Source organism: Nicotiana tomentosiformis, chromosome 1 (genome assembly GCF_000390325.3).
Source record: "Nicotiana tomentosiformis chromosome 1, ASM39032v3, whole genome shotgun sequence".
In the NCBI taxonomy this organism is placed as follows: domain Eukaryota; kingdom Viridiplantae; phylum Streptophyta; class Magnoliopsida; order Solanales; family Solanaceae; genus Nicotiana; species Nicotiana tomentosiformis.
Window position 1 is genome coordinate 126,788,646 of NC_090812.1, and position 25,363 is coordinate 126,814,008.

The following is a 25,363-nucleotide window of genomic DNA, read 5'->3' on the forward strand; positions in this document are numbered from 1 at the left end:
GAACTAGGATTGTGAGGTTTGAATTTCCAAATAAGCCAGTTGTTGAGTGGAAGGGGGATAATGTAATGCCAAAAGGTAGGTTTATTTCTTACCTTAAGGCTACGAAGATGATTAATAAGGGGTGTATCTATTATTTGGTCCGGGTTACGAACACCGATGCTGAGGCGCCTACACTCGAGTCTGTGCCAGTTGTGAATGAATTTCCAGAGGTCTTTCCTGATGAGCTCCCTGGGATTCCGCCAGACAGGGAGATTGATTTTGGGGTTGATGTGATGTCAGGCACGCAGCCTATATCTATTCCAACCTACAGGATGGCACCAGCAGAATTGAAGGAGCTAATGGAACAATTAAAGGATTTGTTAGAGAATGGTTTCATCCGACCGAGTGTGTCACCACGGGGCACACCGGTTCTCTTTGTGAGAAAGAAAGATGGATCACTGAGGATGTGTACTGACTACCGGCAGCTCAACAAAGTCACAATCAAAAACAAATACCCATTACCAAGAATAGATGATTTGTTTGCTCAGTTACAGGGCGCTAGGTACTTCTCCAAAATTAATTTACGGTCCGGGTACAACCAATTGAAGATTAGGGAGCAGGTTATTTCGAAAATAGCTTTCAGGACCCGGTATGGACACTTTGAATTTCTGGTAATGTCTTTTGGGATAACAAATGCCCCGGTGGCTTTCATGGATCTTATGAATCGGGTTTTCAAGCCTTTTCTTGATTCCTTTGTAATAGTGTTCATTGACGATATCCTTGTGTATTCACGAGGTCGAGAGGACCATGCCAATCATCATAGGGTAGTTTTGTAGACTCTTCATCAACACCGATTGTACGCGAAATTTTCAAAATGTGAATTTTGGCTCGAGTCTGTCACATTCTTGGGTCATGTTGTCTCCACAGAAGGAATTAAGGTTGACCCTCAAAAGATTGCTGCGGTGAAGAATTGGCCTATACCTACAACGCCAACCAAGATTTGAAGTTTCTTGGGCTTAGCATGGTATTATAGAAAGTTTGTGGAGGGGTTCTCTACTCTTGTCTCTCCGTTGACTAAATTGACTTAGAAATCGTTTAAGTTCCAATGGTCCGATGCTTGTGAAAGAAGCTTCCAGGGGTTGAAATCAATATTGACTACGACGTCGGTGTTGACCCTGCCAGAGGGTACAGATGAGTTTGTGGTATATTGCGATGCTTTAAGGATCGGGTTTGGGTATGTGTTAATGCAACACGGCAAGGTGATAGCTTATGCTTCTAGACAACTCAAGAATCATGGAAAGAACTATCCAACACATGATTTAGAACTTGCGGCGGTGGTATTTGCATTGAAAATTTGGCGTCATTATTTATATGGGGTCCATGTGGATATATTCACGGACCATAAGATCCTTCAATATATTTTCAAACAAAAGGAGCTGAATCTGATACAGAGAAGATGGCTTGAGTTACTCAAGGATTACGACATCAATATTCTATATCACCCGGGGAAAGCCAATGTTGTGGTGGATGCTCTTAGCCGGAAATCTCTAGGTAGTTTAGCACACTTGGAGGCATATCAAAGGCCATTGGCCAAGGAAGTTCATCAATTGGCTAGTTTGGGAGTTTGTCTTGCGGACTTTAGCGAAGGAGGGGTGATTGTACAAAATAGGGTTAAATCATCACTTGTTGTGGAAGTCAAGGAGAAACAGTACATCGATCCATTTTTGGCACAACTAAAAGAGGGGATTCATAAACATAAGACCATGGCCTTTTCTCTTGGCATGGATGAGGGTACACTAAGGTACCAAGGGCGTCTATGCGTTCCAAATGTAGATGGTCTCCAGGAGAGAATCTGACCGAGGCTTACACTTCTAGGTATTTCGTGCACCCGGGCTCTACAAAAATGTATCATGATCTTAAGGAATTCTATTGGCGGAATGATATGAAAACAAATGTAGCGGACTTTGTGGCAAGATGTCAAAATTTTCAGCAAGTGAAGGCCGAACACCAAAGGCCCGGTGGGTTGGCATAGAACATAGAAATTCCAACGTGGAAGTAGGAAATGATTAATATGGACTTTGTGGTAGGACTACCGCGCACTCCGCGCAAGTTTAACTCAATTTGGGTGACTGTGGATCGACTCACGAAATCAGCACACTTTTTGCCGGTTAAGGCTACCGACACAGCGGAACAGTATGCTCAGTTGTATATCAAAGAAATAGTCAGGTTGCATGGCACTCTAGTTTCCATCATATATGATTGAGGAGCACAATTCACTGCTAATTTTTGGAAAATTATTTAGAAAGGTTTGGGTACTCAGGTGAATCTTAGTACAGCCTTTCACCCGCAGACTGACGGGCAGGTAGAGCAAACTATTCAGATGCTTGAGGACATGTTGCGCACTTGTGTTCTAGACTTCAAAGGTAGATGGGATGATCATTTGCCACTCATAGAATTTGCCTACAACAATAGTTATCATGCTAGTATTCAGATGGCACAGTTTGAGGTTTTATATGGTAGGAGATGTAGATCTCCCATTAGGTGGTTTGAAATTGAGGAAGCAGAGTTGATAGGGCCAGACCTCGTGCATCAGGCTATGGAAAAAGTTAAGATCACTAAGGAGCGGTTGAAGACTTCTCAGAGCCGTCAGACGTCCTATTCGGATACTCGTCGTAGGGATTTGGAGTTCAAAGAAGATGATTGGGTATTCTTGAAGGTTTCCCCCATGAAGGGTGTAATGTGATTTGGTAAGAAAGGGAAATTGAGTCCGAGGTATATCCGACCGTACAAAATCATTCATAGGATCGGGGCCTTGTTCCAGGCAATATCATAACACTCTTTTGTAACTTTTACAGGCTCCGTAGACACTATGTGAGTTGTACATGGGTGCTAGAAAAGTCAAAAAGTTATGTTGTGTTTTGATCACTTGTTCCACTCAAACTATAAGAATATGTGTATTTTGAGACTTAAAAGTGAAGTAACTAATGAAATTATTTAGTATTGTATACATGATCTCCCTACTGTCTAATTAACAAAATTATTTCTTCTCCTTATTCATGGATGAGTTTGGGTAGAAGGAAATCTAATAGGCTTGCTCGGCCGGGTTCACTCGGTTGAGCGCCGGTCGCACTCCCCGAGTTTGGGGCGTGACATGCCTATTACTATTAGACAACAGGCGCCAGCCGCTATCACGGGTCAGAAGGCGATGAAAGTGTTAAAAGGAGATATAAGCTACACTATAAAGTCAGACCCATTGGAGATCATGGGTTCTATTGAGGAGGATCCTTCCGAGTATCCATATGAGTCATCCGTTTGAGTAGTTTCGATTTTGCCGGTAGAAGATAAGGTTAGAGGAGTTCCGACCTCACCAAGGCCCTTAGTTTCATTATCAGGGACCGTTGATCGGGGTATAAAGGGAGTGGTGTAAGGATTAGCACAACCGGATTCCCCTCAAGCTCAAAACTATGTCAAGGTATTTACAGACACCAATTCTTCTGAGGTTCCAGATACTCCACAGTCTTGGGAGTCTGTCAATCAAGGTTCGTATATGTATGTCATGTGATATGGAGAGAAAGAGGAGAGTAGTCGGGCCAAGAGGAGGAAGGTAGCTGATAAGGATATGAAGATTCCGCTTTGAAGTGTGTCTAATTGAGGCTCTCATATAGGACGAGGCGAGGACCCTCTACTGTAGGCTGCCTCCAGATATTAACTTTTGGGTAGTGAGCTCCACTTCTTCCTGGAGTAATACCAAGTCAGGGTTATGTATATGTTATGTTGTTTTATGAGGACGTCGGGAGCCCTGTCCCGACTTTTATTTATTATGGTTATGCTTTCTTAGAGGTTTTGCAGATAGTATCCTATGTATAGTTTTGGGTATGAAATGTCTACGGCCTTGTGGCCCCTATATATCTATATAAACCTTTTTTGAATTAGTTATGCAAGTTAAGTTCTAATATTGTTACTTGTATGTGTATATATATATATATATATATATATATATATATATATATATATATATGTGTGTGTGTGTGTGTGTGTGTGTGTGTGTGTGTTGTGGCCTGTAATGGCCCGTGATAAGTTTGATAATAAACCAGTATAAGGTACGTGGCACTCAGTTGAGTAGACAGGTGAATAAGGTGACGATCCAGAATAAGTACCCGCTCCCGAGGATTGATGATTTATTTGATCAAGTGCAAGATGCCAAGTGTTTCTCGAAGATAGACTTGAGGTCCGTGTACCATCAGGTAAGGGTTAAGGAGAAAGATATTCTGAAGACAACATTCAGGACCAGATACGGACACTTTGAGTTTCGTGTTATGTCATTCGGGTTGACCAATGCCCCAGCAATATTCATGGATTTGATGAACCGTGTGTTCAAACCCTTTCTAGATCTGTTCGTGATTGTATTTATTGATGATATATTGGTGTATTCTCATTCAGAGACTGAGCATGCAGATCATTTGCTTACTGTGCTCAGAGTTCTACAAAAAGGGAAGTTGTATGCAAAATTCTCTAAATGTGAATTCTGGTTGAATTTTGTAGCTTTCCTTGGGCATATTATTTCAGGTGAAGGTATCCGGGTCGATACACAAAAGATTGAGGCAGTAAAGACTTGGCCTAGACCCAAGACACCGACGAAGGTTCGTAGCTTCCTCGGTTTGGCAGGTTATTACAGGAGATTAGTAGAGGGACTTTTTTCACTTTCAGCACCATTGAAAAAGTTGGCTCATAAGGGATCTAAGTTTTAGTGGACCGATGCTTGCGAACGGAGTTTCTATGCATCAAAGGACAGACTAACTTCAGTACCGGTTCTAACACTCCCAGAGGGAACCGATGGTTATGCTATCTATTGTGACGTTTCGGGTGTTGGATTGGGTTGTGTACTGATGCAGCATGGTAAGGTTCTAGCTTATGCTTCTAGACAACTAAGAAAGCATGAGAAGAATTACCCGACCCACGATTTAGAGTTAGCCGCGGTGATTCATGCACTAAAGATGTGGAGGCACTATTTGTATGGCATTCATGTTAATATCTATACGGATCATAAAAGCGTTCAATAAATCTTCAAGCAAAAGGAATTGAACTTACGTCAAAAGAGATGGTTGGAGCTACTGAAAGACTATGACGTTGATATTTTATACCATCCAGGGAAGGAGAATGTAGTAGCCGATGCCCTCAACCGTATATCTATGGGTTGCCTATCATATTTACAGCCAGAGAAGAGGGGGATAGCCCATGAGATTTATCAGCTAGCTAGTCTTGGAGTTCGATTACTGGACTCAGGTGATACCGGAGTTACTATTCAGGACACGGCAACATCCTCTTTAGTAACTGAAGTGAAGGAATGCCAGTATGAGGATCATGTGTTAGCTCATTACAGTGATACAACCCCTCAGAAGGAGAAGACACCATTTAAGATTACAGGAGACGGAGTCCTTTAATATCGAGGACGATTATGTGTCCCTAATGTTGCAAGGCTATGCCGACAGGTTATGGGAGAGACATACTATTCTCATTATTCTATCCATCCAGGAGCAACAAAGATGTATCATGATATCAGGGAAATATATTTGTGGGACCAAATGAAAAAGGATATAGCGGAGTTTGTTGCTCAGTGCCCTAACTGCCAGCAGGTTAAGATTGAGCTTAAAAAACCAGGTGGAATATTGCAGGCTATAGAGATTCCGACTTGGAAATAGGAAGTAATTAATATGGATTTCATCATAGGCTTACCTCGTACCCAACGTAAGTTCAATTCTATATAGGTGATAGACTTACAATATTATCCCATTTTCTGCCTGTTAGGACTACATATTCCGCAAGGGATTATGCAAGGCTTTACATTAAGGAGATAGTACGACTTCATGGTGTCCCTATATCAATTATCTCGGATAGAGGAGCTCAGTTTACAGCCAATTTCTGGAGGTCCTTCTAAAAAGGATTGGGAACTCAGGTAAGTCTCAGTACAATATTTCATCCCCAAACAGACGGATAGGCTGAGCGTACTATTTAGATATTTGAGGATATGTTACGGTCCTGTGTGATAGACTTCAGGGGTATCTAGGATGATCATCTGCCGCATATTGAGTTCGCGTATAATAACAGCTATCATTCCAGCATTCAGATGGCTTCATACGAAGCTCTTTACATACGGCAGTGTAGGTCGCCTATCAGATGGTTCGATGTTAGGGAAACTAAGTTAGTAGGACCAGAGTTTGTACAACAGGCAATCGAGAAGATTAAGCTTATATAGGAAAGGCTATTAGCAGCTCAAAGCCGTCAAAAGTCTTATGCGGATAATCGATGACGAGACTTGGAGTTTCAGGTTGACAACTGGGTATTCTAAAGGTATCACCGATGAAAGGCATTATGAGGTTCGGTAAGAAAGGAAAACTTAGCCCTCGGTACATTGGACCATATAAGATCATATGCAAGGTAGGCCAGGTAGCATATGAGTTAAACTTGCCTTCTGACTTGGAGTCTGTACATCCAGTCTTTCATGTGTCTGTGCTCCGTAAATAAATTGAAGATCCTTCTAGAATCGTTCCAGTTGATGATGTTCAGGTCACAGAGCAGTTATCATACAAGGAAGCTCCCATTGCTATACTAGATAAACAGGTTCGGAGATTAAGGACTAAAGACGTAGCTTTCATGTACATCCAGTATTTCATGTGTCTATACTCCGTAAATGTATTGGAGATCCTTCTAGAATCTTGCCAGTTGATGATGTTCAGGTCACAGAGCAGTTATCATACGAGGAAGCTCCCATTGATATACTATATAGACAGGTTCGGAGATTGAGGACTAAAGACGTAGCTTCGGTGAAAGTACTTTGGAGAAACAATAATGTGGGAGAAATGACTTGGGAAGCTGAAGAAGACATGAAGTTTAGGTATCCTCACTTGTTTCCTCTTCCCTAGGAGGATCCGACTGAGACATCACAGCCTTAAGGTTCGTGTATGGATTCTTGTGTTAGTTATTATCATTGGTCGTGTGAGGCTATTGTCATTATTGATGATTGTGGCCCTATGTGGCATTGAATTATTGAGTTTTCTACAGGAAGGGTTGGTAGTAGTACTGTTACAAAGGTGACTCTGCCAAATATTTATATAGATCCCTTGGAGTTAAACATTCGAGGACGAATGTTTCTAAGGGGGGGAGGATATTACATCCCGCATTTCGTACGTTAAAGTTTCATCGTAAGTTAATCGACGTAAGCTCGGGAATGAGATTATTTTTGAGGTTATAAATATTTATGTTATTTGTAACAAGTGATAAGTGAGTGCCTTGAAGATTAGAGGGTAAACAAATCAAAGAATGGGTATTTGTTGAAGTTTGTCAATTTGGGATAAAATACGGTCCAACATATAATACCCCGTTTTTATGGACTAGTGCCACAAAAGGTACCACATGACTATGATAGTAAGATATATAAAGTGTATTAGTATTTATGTAAATTGTGTGCTAGAATTAATTATGTGAATAATTGATTAATTGTGGGAATAGTGTGGTAAAATAAGAAAATAATTATGGTATTAAATAGGATTAAGTGGATAAGGATTTTTAATGGGCTGCCACATGGCATTAAGTTGGCCAAGGGTGGTACCAATGTGCTTAGATGAGTCATAGAACTTGATGTGCCTTGTTTACACGTGAAAGTGTAAGGCATATCCCTTAAGCCTTCATGTTATTCTTCTTTGGCAATTTGAGATATAGAAAGGATGTTGAAATCTTTCCTTCTATTGTTGGGGATTCTCTTACTTTAGAACATAGCCAAAAACGTACACACATGATACTACATATGTTCAACAACATGAAGTATGCCATGATCATAAGAAGTGCTTATTTCTTGTTCAAAGATTTAGAAGGAGCAAAAGTTGTTCTTGGCAAGCTCAAGTTAAAGTGTTTGATAAATTCGTCAAGTAAGGTATGTTAAGGATATCCCTTCTTTCCTTTTGGCATGATCCATATGATACAAACAAAATGACCAAACGCACAACTTTCATAAATTTCTCTATTCATAGAAGCACTAGGGGTGCCTATGTTCTTGAATTCCCATGTGTCTTATTATTATATCTTTTGTTCATGGGTCTCAGAAAAATATTTGGTTGATAAAATTTATCCGGAAGCATATTGATCTTATGACATTCCGAAAAATCTTATTAACTTACTTCTTACGCATTTCATTCATTTATACATGTACATTGACCCAAGACCAGATAGCGTTATATACGCGTATATTATATGTATATGGGATATGGGAAAAGGTTACAACGTTATATACGCACCACCATCTGATCAGTTGGTATACGTTGATGATTTCGCCCACAAATATCGAGATGATATGATGGGATGCCCTCAGAGGCTTGATGATGTTATATACAGATATACCTACGCATAATACAATATTTTTATGCACATGCATGACTTTATAAATATTTCAAGATTCACAAAGTTATTTAGATTTATAGGCGGATTCCTTTACTCCATATTTCTTTTATGTCTTTTATGTGCTGATTTCATGTCTTACATACTCGGTACATTATTTGTACTGACGCCCCTATTTCCTGGGGCCTGCGTTTCATACCTGCAGGTGCAGGTAGACAGGATGACGGTCCCCCTTTTAGGATCCTTGATCAGCGAGCGTTGGTGTGCTTCACTTGATCCGGAGCTGTTATTAGTTTTGGTACACTATTTTTGTGTGTAGATATGGGTACGACGGGGCCTAGTCCCTTCCTTCATACAGTTGTACACTCTATCAGAGGTCTGTAGATAGTCATGTATAGTTGGATAGTATGTGGCCTTGTCGGCTTCTAGTTGTGGATATATAGTTGTCTATAGCAGCCTTGTCGGCTCATCCTACCGTATTCTGCATGTGTATATATATATATATATATATATATATATATATATATGTCTTTTGGACATGTTTTCCTCACGTATGTTATTCACGTGATTCAGTAGTTTATTGGCATGTGTTATTCATAACCTACCCTTAATTCATATTTATATCTTAGATGCATGCTTAGGGGTGTTCGACAGGTAGGACTCGGGCACTCGTCATGGCCCATCGGTTTGGGTCGTGACAGTTCCCTTGACTAATAATGAAGTCGAGTATGAGGCTTTGATTGCAGGACTTGAACGGTCCCGAGGACTAGACTCCGAGGTCATCGAAATCAAATATGATTCCCAACTGGTGGTAAATCAATCATATGGAATCTTCGACACCAAGGAGGAACGCATGCAGCAATATGTGGTGAAAGTTTAAAATTTACTCGCATGAGTCAGAGAATAGTCAATTACTCACATCCCTAGAGAAGAAAATGCAGAAGCAGATGCATTGGCCAATCTGGGCTCGTCCATGGAAAAGAAGGGATCAGATTCTGGCACAATCGTACAGCTTATGCACTCAGTACTGGACGTGGATGGTTATTATGAAGTAAATACAACCAACTTGGTCTGGGACTGAAGAAATGAAATCATCGGCTACCATGAGCAAGACAATCTGCCCGAAGACCACAAGGCATCCCGGGCACTACGCAGCAAAGCAGCTCGTTAAAGCTTCTAGGGAGGACAGTTATATAAAAGGTCATTGCCCATTGGCCTGATGCTTAGGCGCCTCCGAAGCTAATTATGTCATGAGAAAGGTTCACAAAGGAATTTGTAGAAATCATTCAGGTGCAAACTCGTTGGTGTTTAAATTAATTAGGGAAGGATACTACTGGACCCGGATGGAACAAGAAGCTAAGGCATTCGCTCAGAAATGCGACAAGTGTCAACGTCATTCGCCGTTAGTGCACCAACCGGCAGAGCTAATGCACTCGGTATTATCCCCATGGACATTCATGAAATGGGTGATGGATATAGTCGGGTTGCTGCCACCAGCTCCCAAGAAGGTAAGATTTCTTTTAATTTTAACTTATTATTTCACAAAGTGGGTTGAAGCAGGTCCTTACTAGTAAATCAGCGAGCGCGAAGTGGTCGACTTCTTGTGGGAGAACATAATTTGCCGGTTCATCATACCGAAGGAGATTGTCTGTGATAAAGGGCCATATGTCATAGGCGCAAATGTCAAAAAATAATCACATCTTCGCCATACCATCCGAGCGCAAATGGCCAGGCGGAATCAACAAATAAGGTGATTATTCAAAACCTCAAAAAAAGACTGGAAGTAGGTAAAGGCAAGTGGCCCAAAGAGTTACTAAAGTGTTATGGGCATACCGGATGACGGCCAAGTCAAGCATGGGAGAGACACCTTTCTCTCTCGTATACGGAGCATAAGCTCTGATCCCGGTGGAAGTAGGAGAACCGACCTTGAGGTACTTCCGGGCGGACGAAGAAACAAACAACAAAGCATTGCTAGTCAAACTGGAGCTACTTGACGAACGGAGGAACTTAGCGCAAATAAGGATGGTGGCCCAAAAACAAAGAATGGAAAGGTACTATAATCGAAGGGCCAATCTCCGCTGTTTCAAATTAGGAGATTCGGTTTTAAGAAAGGTGACTCAAAATACCCTGGAGCTCAACGCAGGAAAGCTGGGTCCGACATGGAAAGGCTCCTACCGGATTTCAGTTGTCACCGGGAAAGGATCATACGAACTAGAAAACCAAGATGGAGTCAAATTGACTCACCTCAAAAATTATTATTGCTGATGAGCACCACTTATAATGAAAGTATGTGCTGCACTCTTTTTCCCTTTGTCCAGTTTTTGTCCCAATTAGGTTTTTCTGGCAAGGTTTTTAACGAGGCATCAACGAAAAGCATACTACGAAGGAAATGACATCGGCAAAAATAAGACCATTAAAGGACAAGGCATGAAAGCGACAAGCCACTACGAGATGGTTAGATAGTCTTTGGTTCGATAGTAAAGTTCCTAACGGGAAACGAAGCTTGCTATTGGACAAAAGGCTATTCAACCATTCACGAGTGCTCCTTTCCTAAATGCCACTAGGGGTGGTTAGATAATCTTTGGCTCGGTAGCAAAGTTCCAAATGGGAAACAAAGCTTGCTATCGGACCAAAGATCATCCAACCATTCACTAGTGGAATCCTCAAAGGAGCAAGACTTCCAGTGTTCCAATTCTCATTCCTCGTATTCAAACACTAGGGGGAAATAATATGAGAATACGGCAATCTGATTGCCACAGCAACCAAGACTATGAAATCTGGGAACAAAATGTCTCATTGGAACCGGGGATTGCATAGCCAGCCCCGTAGAAACAAGTTGTACAAATTAGTCACAAGTAATGGCAATTTCTTTTCTTTCGACAAAATGAATGCTTATGTACTTTTGAAGATAGAAGGAATAAAATAAAGTCCTTTTATTTTATTTTATCTTATTTCTTGTCCAAACGATAAATTGATTTTATCATTTGAAAGTTAATCAAGTACTTCAAATGCTAGTGCCGGAATGAATAGGAGACGTCCTCTTCAAGAGCACCGTAAACATAAGAGGGTCTTATCTTATGAAACCTTCACAGTAAAGGGTTGGTTCCGGAAGAGTTTATGCCCTGAATCCAAAATGTTATCGGTGAAAAATGCACCCGAAGCTTCGCATAATTCGACGCAAAAAAGTAAACTTTGCGCAATGCTTAAACAAAAAGCACTTTTATTTATCAAATGTGTCAAGCAACACAAGTACAAAAATACAAAAATAAAACAATAAAGGAAAAGAAACCAAAAAGCTAAACTATATCGCCCCCAAAACTCGGGAGAAGAGAAGCATCAGCACCCCCAGGAGAAGCAGGCGGATCTGCCGTCTACTCGGGATCTTGGCCTTAATTATTATTCTTCTCAAGTTCCTCCTCAGTTCTTGAGAACTCAGAACCAGAACCATAAGATTCAGTTGCATCAAGCTGAGTCGGGAGGCGTTCTCGAGCAGTTGATTCCAGCTCTCGAACCTTGGCGATTTCTTCATCAATATCACTGACGCCCGCTTTAGACTCTTCCAAGGTTTTTCTCCCCATGCTATACATAGAATATGTTTTTTAAATAATAAGGGAATCTGCTCGGTGCTGGAGTTCTGCTTTAAGTTGCTCAACCTCGGTCTAAAGGCCATCCTGCTCGGATCTCGCGGCGCTAAGGCTAAGATCAAGATCACGGATAGTGGTGATATGAATCTTATTTTGTTCTATGATCCTTTTATACTTATCCTCCATCTGGGTACGCTTCTCCTTGGCAGCAACAACCTCTTCAGCTTTGGAGTTCAGGGTTTCCTTCAATTTGTTCACTCTCTTAACGAAGGCAGATTCACGCTCGGCAGAAGCGAGCACATCATTGTGGACCTCATGAGACCATTTAGCCTTGGCTTCTTGAAACTGTACATTTAACTGAGAGGCTTCTTGGCTGAGGGCCATCACTTCCTGCTCACTCTGTTTCAACCGAGCCTCTAACTCACCCGCCTCAGCAGCTTTTGCTTCTAGCACCGGGAGACGAGCAGCAATTTGGTCCCTCTAGGCCAACAACTGATCCCGCTCGGACTGGAGTCATTCTTTATCGAGGATCAGCTTTTGAAGGCCTTCAGAAGCAAGGAGGTTGGCCGATGAAGCAAAAACCCTAGTTAGAAACCATGTCATAGCAAGTCAAGAAGAAACAAGTAGTAAAGAGAACAAGTATGTTATCGTTGTTGCATTGTGCATGGCATTGTTTAACAAACACTCTCCCGAGAGAGAGAGAGTGTATTTTCTTCTTATCTTTTTCTGAAGCCAGCGGCTTCAGATAGTTATTAGGTTCCACCAGCCAGGATAGCAGATGGCACTCAATAGATACCGAGAGGGAGACACTTTTCCTCCTCTAGGGATCTGCAGAAGGGGGCGAGTAGTTATGCCCCAAATTCCCATGGTCTGGGGACTGGGGAGGATTGACATCCTCCTCTTGGGCATCTGCGGCCAGTGGGGGTGATGTAGCAGTTACTGGTGAGGAAGGTATGGCCGGTATGGAAGGGGATAAAGTTGATGGCATTATGAATTGAGAAGCAGCTGCAGCACAAGCAGTGCTGGTTATTGGTTGCTCACCAACCGAAGACGGAAGAGGCTCGGTACTTGGCCTCGATGTACCAGGAGCAGCAACTGGTACCGAAAAGGGAGAGTTGGCATTCTCCACCAAGTCAAACTCTCCCTTGAGCTCTTGGGCATCGTCCTCGGTTGGGTTTATAAACTCTTCATATTGAGCATTATGTTGAGCCGATGAAGGATGTTGTCTCCTTTATAAGGAATCCCCTTTATCACTGGCTTCCTCATCATCATCAATCACCACAGTGATTGCGGCTGGCTCGGGCGCGGATTTCCTCACCTTTTCATTCTTTCCCTCGGCCGAGGAAGAACGCCGCCTTTTTAGTTGCTTGTTGTTTGACTGGAGACTCCGAGAGGAAGCTCTTACACTGGAAGCAGTTCTGATAGCGCCTGTTCGGGTGAGAGCCTCCTTCAGCAACCTCATAGCCTCCATGGGGTCAACCAAAACATCCTCCTCGGGAATAGTGACAGAGCCCTGCGGGAGACCTGAATTCAACAAAAAGAGAGGTTAACCAATTTTCTTATGCACACTATGATTCTTGGCCTTCCATCCGTATTTGGGGGCCAGCTCTTTCCACCGGGGGGTTCAGGCGTGGTGATGTCCAGAATCTTCTGAACCCACCAGTCCAGGCATTTAATCCTTGGTGGTGTCCACCGAGTTGCTGAAATAATAAAAGAAGAAAGATTAGCAGCGACATGAAACAACTTTTTTTTAGAAAAAAGACATATTTTGAACTTACGTGTACGAGTCCATGACTCAGGTAAAAATGGAGTCATGTCCAGTATGATATCCCTGGTGGCAACAATGACAAACTGCTCCATCCATCCACGGTCGTTGTCGTCATCCATGCTGGTGAGCAAAGCATGGTGGTCACATTTGCTGAAATTTATTACCTCCCCATGGAATATCTTGGGGGAGAAGAGATTCATCATATGAGCCAAGGTGAACTCCTCCTGCGTTTCTTGGTACAACCGCCGCAGACAGGCCACTATTCGCCATACCGAAGGGCCCACCTATGCCAAACAAACTTGGTATCATTGGCACAACTCCAAAATCACGTGGTCTAGTCCCCCGCTCAAAGAAAATGCACCCAAAGTGAATAGGTACGTATAAATATACATGAAGCCCTTCTTCGTGAAGGTTACTTGATCCACCAGCACAGGAGCAATGATGTTCAGGTCATGGCAATCTCAGTCCTCTTTCACAGTAGGAATTCTGGAAGGACGGATAGAAGAAGGGTATATGCTAACAGCCCAAGTGCTAGAGCTTGAAGAAAGGAACTTTTCTTCAAAGTCCTTAGCTGTGTTGAGACATTTGGGGATGATGGTGCTTACCGTAGGGGGTCAGCATCAACATCAATTTATTTGTCTTTACTCTTCTTCGAACCCCCACCAAAGAGAAGACCAGAGTTCTTGGAAGAGTTATTAAAGAAGGCCATGATGAGGAGAAGTTGGTAAGAGTTCTGTGAAGAAAGATGAAAGCAGCAAAGAGTTGAATGAGAGTTTGTAGAACTACTAAGTGTAAAAGAAGAAGAATGAGGCGTATAAGTAAAGGAATAGGAGGCTAAAATCATGTCCATGATTACCTCGAGAACCGGTGAAAATATGGCTAAATCGTGGAGTAACATGTATTCGGGGTATTAAATACGAAGAGACGTGCGTCTTATCAAGGGCCAGAAACTTTTCAGAAGGGTTGAGAGAATTTCCCGCCAAGAAAGAAATCTTCCCCAACTTCCCAGTGACACAAGGATATGTCACGGGAAAGCAGAGGGACTATCTGTATAGGGTAAAATCGATTTACATTAAATACTCGAATAATAGAGTGACACGTGGAACCAGGAACAGACGGAAGTAGAAGTGAGTAAAAACTAAGACTGAGGACAACAACTTCAGTTGGCATCGGGTAGACCTCGAAGGGAACATTGTCAACGAGGGTAAACGAATATTTGTCACCAGATGTCATTCAATGAAGAATATTTCTTAGTATTGAACACACGTCAGTTACAGAGAATTTTGGCATTCATTACCTGCCGTAACATATTCATCAATGCCCCCATTATTGTCATTTAAGAGGGGCTTGATCATAGGGCATTGTTCTCTTGGTATAGCTATAAATAGTGACATTAACAGCCACTATAAGATAGGAAATTCCGGACAAACTTATGCTACACATTATTCCAAGCTAAATAATACTTTATTTTCTGTCCAACGATTATTGCTGCCTTCGGAAGCCTTGCTCCCGGAGCTAAGCTGCCTGTTATTTTATCTCGATTTCAACGCTAAGTCTTGCATTTTATTTAATTTGTTTATCGTTTTGGGATCAAATCAATTTGCTTTTCTATAAACCACACTATAAATTCAACTGTATCGTTTTACGGGTAAAAATAGATACATCCACCCCTCGTTGGCCGTGGATTAATACTAGTATCAGCTGTATAGATAAGCTGAGGGAAAATGACATAAAAGAAAGAACAGGGAGTACTCTCTTAGGCCAACTTATTTTCAGGAACATGTAAATGTCAAATATCTCCATTCACGAAACTGGCAATAGAGGAAAAATACACACTAAATATGTAAAAAAGAATTACTACAACTGCGTCTATCTCTTTCTTCTAGCTAAACTTGTTGATGCATGCTATATGATCTTTTTCGCTCAGGCAATAATTTCATGTTTCATACAAGTCCTAAGTTTGATAGCCATCGAGTCCATTCCAATGGGTTGCACAATGTCACAACATTCTCTTCTATTACCAGCCTGTACAGAAAAGAAACAAAATAAGATTATGGCTAAGAATTCAAAAAACAGCTCAATTTCTTTATCAACGATTCGTAAACTTCGATCCATAATTATGCAAAGATCATAATAATGTCATATAGAATGTAATATACTGGAGTAATAAATAAGCGAAAAGTCAAACTTGAAATGCATAAGTTTGGGGTCCAAAACGATTTGTTATAACCCCCACTTTGTATAATTAAGATTGGATTCGTTCAAATTAATTAAAAGTCAAATGTGTTTTGCACGATAAAGTAGCTAAAATCATCATATAATTAAAAAACACTGAGAAAATGCAGAAGAAACAATTAAAACAAACACTAAGAACAACTCACAAAATGGATTTAAAGCTAAATTTAACCTCCTGCTTTCATTTAGGAATCTATATTTGTATTCTTTCAAATAATTGGCAATACGGGATGAGGACTTACCATGATGTCTTAGGATTTATTTTATCTAAAAGTGTACTGAACATATTCTACGAAAACTCGTAATGTTTTACTTGTATGTTCTTCTTTTTCACTTTACAATGATTATTATTCCTCTTTTTAATTTTATGTAGCACTTTTTCTTTTTCTTTTTTATTCTATTCCAAAACGATGTCATCTTTTTTCATTCGAAAACTTTTTACTTTAGACTTTTTACATGTCACTTTATTCATTTTAAAATAAAATGGGATGAGTATATACTAACCCCTACATGAAGCTTATGCATGGGAGAAAAGACACGAATTTTTGAGACATCATCCGTAGAATGATTGCCGCTCGACCCACATGCCGGCATCGCCCTTGGAGTTCTTTTGATGTATCTCGTAACAATGTGGTTTAATCTTGTTCCCTCGACAGCATCAAAGAAGAGAACATGAGGAATTTCACAAGAATCATTAGTTAATTGTCTAACATTAAACATGTAAGGTGGCCTTGCTCCTTTTCTCCATTCAGAAAATGTCTCAAGGGGTCTTTCAAGAAAACTTGGAGAGTGAATCTTCACATAGATGTTAATGGAATAGCCCCATGACACTGAAAATGTCCAATTGTACTTCTTTAGGTAGCATGTGCTTTGCTGTAATAATCTGGATTGATCTACTCTTGCTGCTGTCATTAGATGGTTTACGGCGTCGTGATGGTTCATTAAAGGGAAGATTGGAGCCACTAAGTCAAGGTGATGGAGAGATAGGAATGGAGACTGAGGATGTGCTGATAAAAAACCAGATATGTCACGGCGCAGGTCAATCTGTGTGAAACAACAAAAGTAAATGTCAGGAATTTCTTTTGAGTTTGAAGATGATGATGTAAAATCTGGTTAACTATGCAAAGTGTGTTTTGATAATAAGTGCTACTATTCAGTACGTGTTATTAGTTAGAGCAAGTGATATAAAATTAAAAGATGCCACCTTATGGCTTAATTTTATTTTTAAAAGGTGATATGAAATTAAAAGTTAAAATAATGAGAAAACCTTCCGTCCACTTTTCTCCCATCTGATATCAAACACTAGAAAATAACTTTCTTATTTGAAATATTTTTCTGAAAAGACTTATGTTATATCAAACATACTCTAAGATAATAATATAAAGAGTTTGATTACAAACCTGATGAAACCCATTTTCCAGTGTAATGGTGACGCCTAAATCAGCAATACATGCTTGTAAAATGTGGTCACTGCCATATAAAAATGGATACCTCTTGATACATGTATCCATGTTCTTAGCCACAGCTTGAGCTAAGGGATAACTTAAAGCATAACCAGCTCCACCAAATGCCATTTGAAACGACATACCAAAGTTACTGACAAGACACTCCGAATTCATCCCAACGTAATAGTACTTTCTGTGATCATACTTGGAAAGAACATCGACCAAATTGTCAATCAATAGCACAGTGTCATCGTCCGCCATAACATACCACCTCACTCCTGGACTGTGCTCCACATTGAATGTTTCCTCAATCACTCTCAACATTCTAATTGCAAATGGCATTCCGTGCTTGTGATAAGGCGCGTATCGCGAATTGTCATCAGATATTCTAAAAGGAGGAGAGGAATTAGAAGGCCAAGGTAGGTGCTCATTTGGGGTTCTATCTAAGAAAACATATCCCCTTGTTATATTTGGTTTCCACCAAGAATGGATATACAATTTTTTGCTGCCCCATGTATTTGATGAGCCCGCAATTCCAAAAACTAAGTGGCTAATATTTGTAGGTGAAATGTGGGACGTTTTATTGTAGTAATATTGCTTTGACTTGATTCTTCTTTGGAAGAGTAATAGGGATGATTGACAACATGGATGGTTGGACAAGAAAAAGTAAAGTAGATATAGAATTAGGGTTACAAAGACCAGGGATTTGCATAAAATTCCATTCAGGTTGTTGGACAAAGATTTTTGTTTAATTAGGATAAATGCCTTTGCGGAATCAGTTCTAGTACTACTTTTCTCTAATGACATTCTTTCAATGCTAAAGAGCTAGTGAAGGTTTGAGCCAAAGTGGGGAAGAACAGAATTATAGGTTTAGTAACCAAGTGAATTTCACATGTTAGGACCCATAGTGAACGTTTAACTTGTTACAGGCTGGTGCATATATTTCATTCGTTATGTAATTGAATGGTAAACGTGTTCAGTTTCCATTGATTAAGAGTTATTTTAATTGAGGTTTCTTACTTTTTGGGAGCTTGATTTTAACTAAAGCACCAAGAGCATGAACATGCAGCAACTTGTGTGTGGCAAAAAGAGGAATGGTTCTTCTCGTGTGACATAAACCATATTACATAGGGGTCACACCAAAAACTTTTAGCTGATATTCTTAATCACCAATTACATACAACAACTATCCAATCCTTAACGAAGCAGCACTCGAGTGTTTTCATTCATCCCAGTTGCATCAACTAAAGGATCAAATTATAAAAGTTAATTAAATTTAACAAATTTAAATTGAAAATTCTGTGCTAATTCAATGATAAATCTAAAATAACTTAGGTACAAGATCGATTTTTTTAAGATAAATTATACTCATATGGTAGTCTGAGCATCCTGTATTACGGCAAACAGTGTCGCCAAAAAAGAGGGGGTTATACCTGACCTCTTTGATACAATACGGGGAAAGACATGAGCCGTAGTTCCGATAAATTGATAGAAGGTGTTGATAGACTCAGAGCCCCCTTTAAATATCAAAATGCACATCACCTCTATCATCTACAATGTACATTAAACTAACATTGAAATTAGCTTTGTCATATCTGATCCTAATGTAACGACCCGGTCGGTCGTTTTGAGTATTATAGCCATATTCTCTCATTTACTGCTTAATCTGTGTTCATTTGTTGTTATGTGACTTGCCGGGGTAGTTGGTTTGGTTCCGGGGATGTTTCAGAATGAGTTAGGACACTTAGTCCCAAGGTTGGAAGCCTAATTGAAAGAGTTGATCGGATATTGACTTATGTGTAAATGACTCCGGAATGAAGTTTTGATAGTTCCAATAGCTCCATATAATGATTTTGGACTTAGGAGTGTGTCCGGATATTGATTTGGAGGTCCCTAGATGATTTTGGCTTGAATTGACGAAAGTTGGGAAAGTTGAAGTTTGGAGAATTGAGAAGTTTGACTGAGAGTTGACTTTGTGGTTACTGGGCTCAAATTTTTGTTCTGGAAGTTGGAATAGGTCTGTTGTGTCATTTATGACTTGTGAGCAAAATTTGGGGTCAATCGGAGTTGGTTTGGTAGGTTTCGGCATCGATTGTAGAAGTTGGAAATTCATTAGTTTCAATAGGCTTAAATTGGGGTGATATTCGTATTTTTGATGTTGTTGGATGTGATTTGAGGCCTTGACTAAGTTCGTATCGTGTTTTTGACTTGTTGGTATGTTTGGTTGAGGTCCCGGGGGCCTCGGGTGGATTTCGGATAGTTAACGAATTGGAATTGGGACTTAGAGGATTGCTGAAGAGTTCAGGTCTGGTGCGATCGCACCTGCGAAGGATTTGGTCGCAGGTGCGAGACCGCATAAGCGGATTTTTGTTGGGATGAGCAGGTGCGAGGCCTTGGCCGCACCGGCGAGATCGCAAATGCGGGAAGTGGGGCGCAGGTGCGATATGGGCGTGTGGCAGCACTCTCCGCAGAAGCGGAGAGGAGGTCGCTGGTGCAACTTCGCAGAAGCGGAGCCTTGTCCGTAGAAGCAAAGGGAGGGGGCCTTCATGGGAACCGCTGAAGCGGAGTTTTGGCCGCACCTGCGGAGCTGTAGAAGCGGTTAAGTGAACCGCAGGTGCGAGATGACTAGCAGATTCATATGGTCGAGGGTTTGAATTATTTTCTCATTTTTGAACTTTGCAAGCTCCGTTGTGTTACATCCCGTACCTTAGCATTAGGATGTGCTGTGGTAAATCCACATGAGTTCGGAGGGATTATGTCTATTAGGAGGTTATAGAGGATTTAAGACATTATTATTATGAGACCCTGTAAGTTTACAACCTTGATATCGTTAGATATTATGTTAGTGTGGTATTTTCTTTTAAGTGAAGTATTTTAGTAAAAGTTTTATAAGTATAATTTTGGATAGTTACCATTATTACTATTTTCGAATATGGTAAATTATACATATAATATGAGAAAGTTTATGAGATTTTCTTTATTGTAAAGATAGAAATTATTTTCTCACAAGAAAAGAAGGTTATCTTTTTACCATTTTAAGAATTAAGCGTACATAAATTTGTACTCTTTATATGAGATTAGGAAAATTAGAAGTTGAAAAAATATATATATTTTTACATGGATGTTTTAATGAAATAATAGTGTATGTATTGATTTTATATGGTACCACATGACCATAATAGTAAGGGTATACAAAGTGTGTTAAAAGTAAGTAGTATTTTAAGTAATTTGAGACTATTTTTAATTATGCGGGTAATTGGTTAATTATCGGGTAACGGGACATTACCTAATTAACTAATAAGTTGGATAAAGATTAAATTTTCCACCCACCCCCACGTGGCAGCAAGCCACTTCTTGGAGAAATGACTCTTAGCCATATTAGATTAGGTGGCAACCAATTCCTAGATAAGCCATGTAATTAGAAAAAGCTACAAATCTTTTAATAATCAAAAGATACTTATCTTCCAACATAAGGAATTATTAAATCCTAGAAGGTTACATATCTTTGAATATGAACAATTCAAATATACACATCTTTGAACGATTAAGAGGATAACAAAGAACTCTAAATATGGGCAATCTAAAGCTGACGGAGAAGACAACCGGCAATTAACGTAGAAGGGTACGGATCTTTAATAAATCAAATAGAGATTTTGTAGTTTTAAGGGAGTACGGTGTAATCCTTCTTAGGAATATCACACGGATTTTTCCCTACTCAGATATGTTAAGGCTAATCCTTCTTTTTTTTTGGCATAATTCAAGTAATGATACGTAAGCGTAATGTTATTTCATAAGTGTTTCTACTCTTAGCAGTTAAGGATGTTTACGTTATTCATTTATGTAAAGCGATATTCAAGCATGTCTAAAAATGTATCTAGTTCCCTATTGAGATATTTGATAAAGATGTTAATGTTTATAATATAGTGATACACGCATCTTCATGCATATTCATTTATCACCGTGCTACGGTCGGTCGGGCAGTTATCACCGGTTGGGCAGTTATGTATTATTATTTACCGCCAGTTGGGTAGACATGCATATTCATTAATCACCGAGCTACGGTCGGTCGGGCAGTCATGTATTTACTACCGAGCTACGGTCGGTTGGGCAGTTATATATTTACCACTGAGATATGGCTGGTCGGGCAGTCATGCATTTACCACCGAGCTACGGCTGGTCGGGCAGCCATGCATTGACCACTGAGCTATGGCCGGTTAGGCAGTTACACATTTACCACCGAACTACGGCCGGTCGGACAGTCATGCATTTACCACCGTACTACAGCCGGTTGGACAATCATACATTTACCACCGTGCGACAGCCGGTCGGGCAGTTACCACTGATCAGTTGGGCAGTCATGTATCATACGATATGGATAATAGTCTCGAAGAGAAGCATTGTATATATGTATGTATAATACGTATGCATATACGGTGGCACTTCAGAGATTCAGGATTATTCTTATATGTCGTTAATTAAGATTGGCTTATTGTTATGTTTCAGTTCTGCCTTACATACTCAGTACATTATTCGTACTGACGTCCTTTTATTGGGGACGCTGCATTCATGCCTGCAGGTATAGATAATCAATTTGACGAGCCCTCATAGTAGACGAGTTTGGTATTCAGCAAAGGATCGGTAAGACTCCACCTCATTCGGAGTGCAGCCGAGTTTATGAGTCATCGTGTCAGAGTTTTGCTAAAGACTTATGGGTAGGACGGTACCCTGTCCCATTTAATGTCAAATAATCTTAGAGGCTTTTGTAGACAGAGGTTCATTTTGTACAGTATGTCAGAGGCCTTGACGGCCCATATGTATTCATGTTTTAAGAACGATGTTTCATTAATACAGAGTTGTGGCCCACTTATAGTTATACATTACGAGTTGTGGCCATGGTGGCCCATGATAGTTGCAGAGTTGTTCGCTCAGGCCATCACGGCACCGAGTGCCAGCCACGCCTCCCCAGGTTTGGGGCGTAACAGGTTGGAGGCGATATTTGAGAGGGGTTTCACAGGATTTCAAGAGGTAAGCCACTTTTTGTCATTTGTATCCATTAATATTGAATACCCATTGAATTTTCAACCTAGATTATGTGTTTTAAGGTGGAATTTGGGGAAATTTGGACTAGGGATTGGAGAATAAGATTTGGGAGTTAGAATGAAGATTTGATGTCGGAATTGGGTAATTTTGGTATGGTTGGACTCGTTATTGAGTGAGTGTTCGGATTTTGTTAATTTTATCGGATTCCGAGACGTGAGCCCGGGGTTTACTTTTGAGTTGACTTTTTGACTTTTGTTAAAGAACTTAGCTTTATCATATGGAATTGATTCTTATAGCATTTTTGATTGTATTGAGTTGTTTGTGGCTAGATTCGAGTCGTTCGTAGGCCGATTCGCGAGGCAAGGGCTTGTTGGAGTAGAGATTTATACTGTTTGAGGTAAGTAACACTTCTAAACCTAGTTTTGAGGGTATGAATTCCCAAAATATATGTTATGTGGTTGGTGTAGAGGTGACGCATATATTAGGTGCCGGGCGTGTGGGCGTGCACCGTGGTAAATGTGACCCGGTCGATTTCGTGGTACTGTGTAGTCAGCAAACCTTGTTGCTATTCATGTGATCCCTATGTGTAAGAGTAATTGAGCTGCAATTCATGTTAGAAATCATGTTTAGGCTATATGTTTATCCGGTTGAGACCTACTGGGGGTCATTTCTGCTGTTGAATTATTTGCTTATATGAAATTTTTGTACTCAGTCACATCCATCATTTGCATATCATATCCCAGTCTCGATTACAATTTATTGTTGTATCATATATCATTGTTTGGGCTAATTGATATGAGATTTGTGAGCCCGAGAGTTTGGAGAGATTGATGACTGAGTTGGGGCCTGAGAGCCATGTTGTGAGAGAGGTTGCGGATCGGGTTGCACACTGCAATAGGCCTTCTTGGCTTTATATCTAGTATTATTATATGGATCGGGCTGCATGTCGCAGCAGACCTTATAAGTTATATTATTATGGAATCGGGTTGCACGCCGCAGCAGGCCTTCTTGGCTTTATATATATTATTATTATATAAATCGGGATGCACGCCGCAGCAGGCCTTATAGGCTTTATTATTATGGGATCGGGTTGCACGTCGCAACAAGCCAGATTGGCTTTATATTAGTGCTTGGGCAGGATCGCCCCCTCCGGAGTCTGACATACCAGCAGTGAGCGCAGGTACCGTACAGTGCTGAGTGACTGAGTGTGATCAGTGAGAATTAAGACAGTCAGATTGAGTACTCAGAGAGTGTGAGTACGTGAGGTTATCATGGTGATGCATTACATGTGACATGCACATTTGACATGTAGATATATAGATGTAACATTCTTCATATCAAGTATACTTGGCATATTTTATCCGTATAGAGCCTAAACTGTTAAACTTGAAAACATGTCTACATTTTTGTACTGTGTACAAACTATTTATGAGTTTTCTCTAAGATATTACTGTCATTCTGCCTGTCATATCTGTGCGGTTATAAATCTGGATTTGGACTGTAATTATCTAAGATCGTCACTGCTTTCAACCCAAGGTTAGTCTTGCTACCTTTAGAGTACATTGGGTCGGTTGTACTCATACTACACTCTACACTTCGTATGCAAATCCAGGTACTTTTGGGTACGGCGACTGCTAGCTTTGGAGCTTTATCTGTTTGGAGATTATTGAGGGAGCTGCCTTGGCGTCCGCAGACCTTGGCTCTCCTTCTTTCAGTTTATTTGTACTGTTCTATCTTTCTAGACAGTGTTTTAGCAATCAGACTATGTTGTCATTTAGATGCTATTGTACTCAGTGACACCCGAATTTTGGGGATTTTGTATTGAGTCGCGGTATTTTCTTATCAGTTGTTTTAAGAGATTTTTTACTATTAAGATTATTTCATTATGTTTTCAATTTAAAGATGCGTGGTTATTTGTGATTGTCGGTTTGCCTAGTATTGCGATAGGCACCATCACGACGTGTGGGATTTTGGATCGTGACATTTAAGAGAAGGTATTTGCCACTTATCCAACTGAAATGGTCATTTTACTGCTAGGAATCATTACAAAAGAAGAGAAGATAGAACCACTGTCCTGACTAGTAGTTAACTTAGCTAAATGGTCTGCGTATTGATTTCCCTCTCTGTAACAGTGGGATATCTGGAGATTAGCATTCGACATAGCATGGACTGTATCATCAATGATCTTCTTGAGCTTTAGGTTTGAAGTAATTATTTCTTCAAGCATTTTACATATCAGCATCGCACCCATTTCAAAAATGAGTTGATTGTAACCTTGGCATTTAGCACCAATGTTGGGCGCTAATGCTTCTGCAACATTATAGTTGTCGCAGCTAACTAGATAAGAGATGAAGCTCTCTATTATTGTCTCTATTCCCCCAATACATGCTTTACTCTTCTCAATCACATAACTACCATCAGTGGTTATCTTTGACCATTCATATGTAGGCTTCTTCCATTTGACAGTAATACATGTTTGGATTGGAGTCAACTTTTAAACCTCCTCACAAATATAGCTCCAAGCCTTTTTCAAGTCCCAATTAGGACATTTGGTCGAAAAACTGCATTAAGAGCCCACCAAATTCGATAAATTATCATGTTGCTGTTAAATTATTTCTAGTTCCCGTATTTACAAGAATATCTGCTCTTCCATATCTCCGGACAACTAACAATCAAAGTGATTTGAAGGATCAACTTGTGTATCATATTTTTTGGTGTATACTGCCACCATGTACTAAGAATGAACTTAATGCTTCCAGAAGTATATGTCTAATTCCTGAAGGATTACCAAAACTTCTCCACAAGTTCGCAGCAATTTCATTTTCAACAAACAAGTGATGACTCGTTTCTTGTTTTGGATTAGATCGCAGAAGGCATATTTAGATCCTACATTTCTTCCAAATTTGTGTAGAACATCATCAAGA

General features: G+C 40.3%; 1 protein-coding gene across 1 annotated transcript; it reads right to left on the bottom strand.

Annotated features, from left to right (window-relative positions):
* Nucleotides 1-14,180: 14,180 nt before the first annotated feature.
* On the bottom strand, nucleotides 14,181-18,206 carry LOC138909289 (uncharacterized). Its single transcript, XM_070200475.1, has 5 exons — nucleotides 17,355-18,206; nucleotides 16,459-16,998; nucleotides 15,669-15,744; nucleotides 15,017-15,097; nucleotides 14,181-14,290 (listed from the first exon to the last, which is right to left on the bottom strand). Exons 1-5 carry the CDS (start codon nucleotides 18,204-18,206, stop codon nucleotides 14,181-14,183), a joined length of 1,659 nt encoding a protein of 552 aa, XP_070056576.1.
* Nucleotides 18,207-25,363: the final 7,157 nt, after the last annotated feature.

Bases quoted from the DNA above. Each gene is read 5' to 3' on its own strand.
- LOC138909289 (XM_070200475.1), bottom strand. From the start codon at position 18,206: ATGTCATTAGAGAAAAGTAGTACTAGAACTGATTCCGCAAAGGCATTT. The intron at 15,098-15,668 runs GTATGAAACATG...CACTATTTATAG, and splicing joins GGCTATCAAACTTAGGACTT to CTATACCAAGAGAACAATGC. The intron at 14,291-15,016 runs GTAATGAATGCC...GTCTCAACACAG, and splicing joins TGATGAATATGTTACGGCAG to CTAAGGACTTTGAAGAAAAG.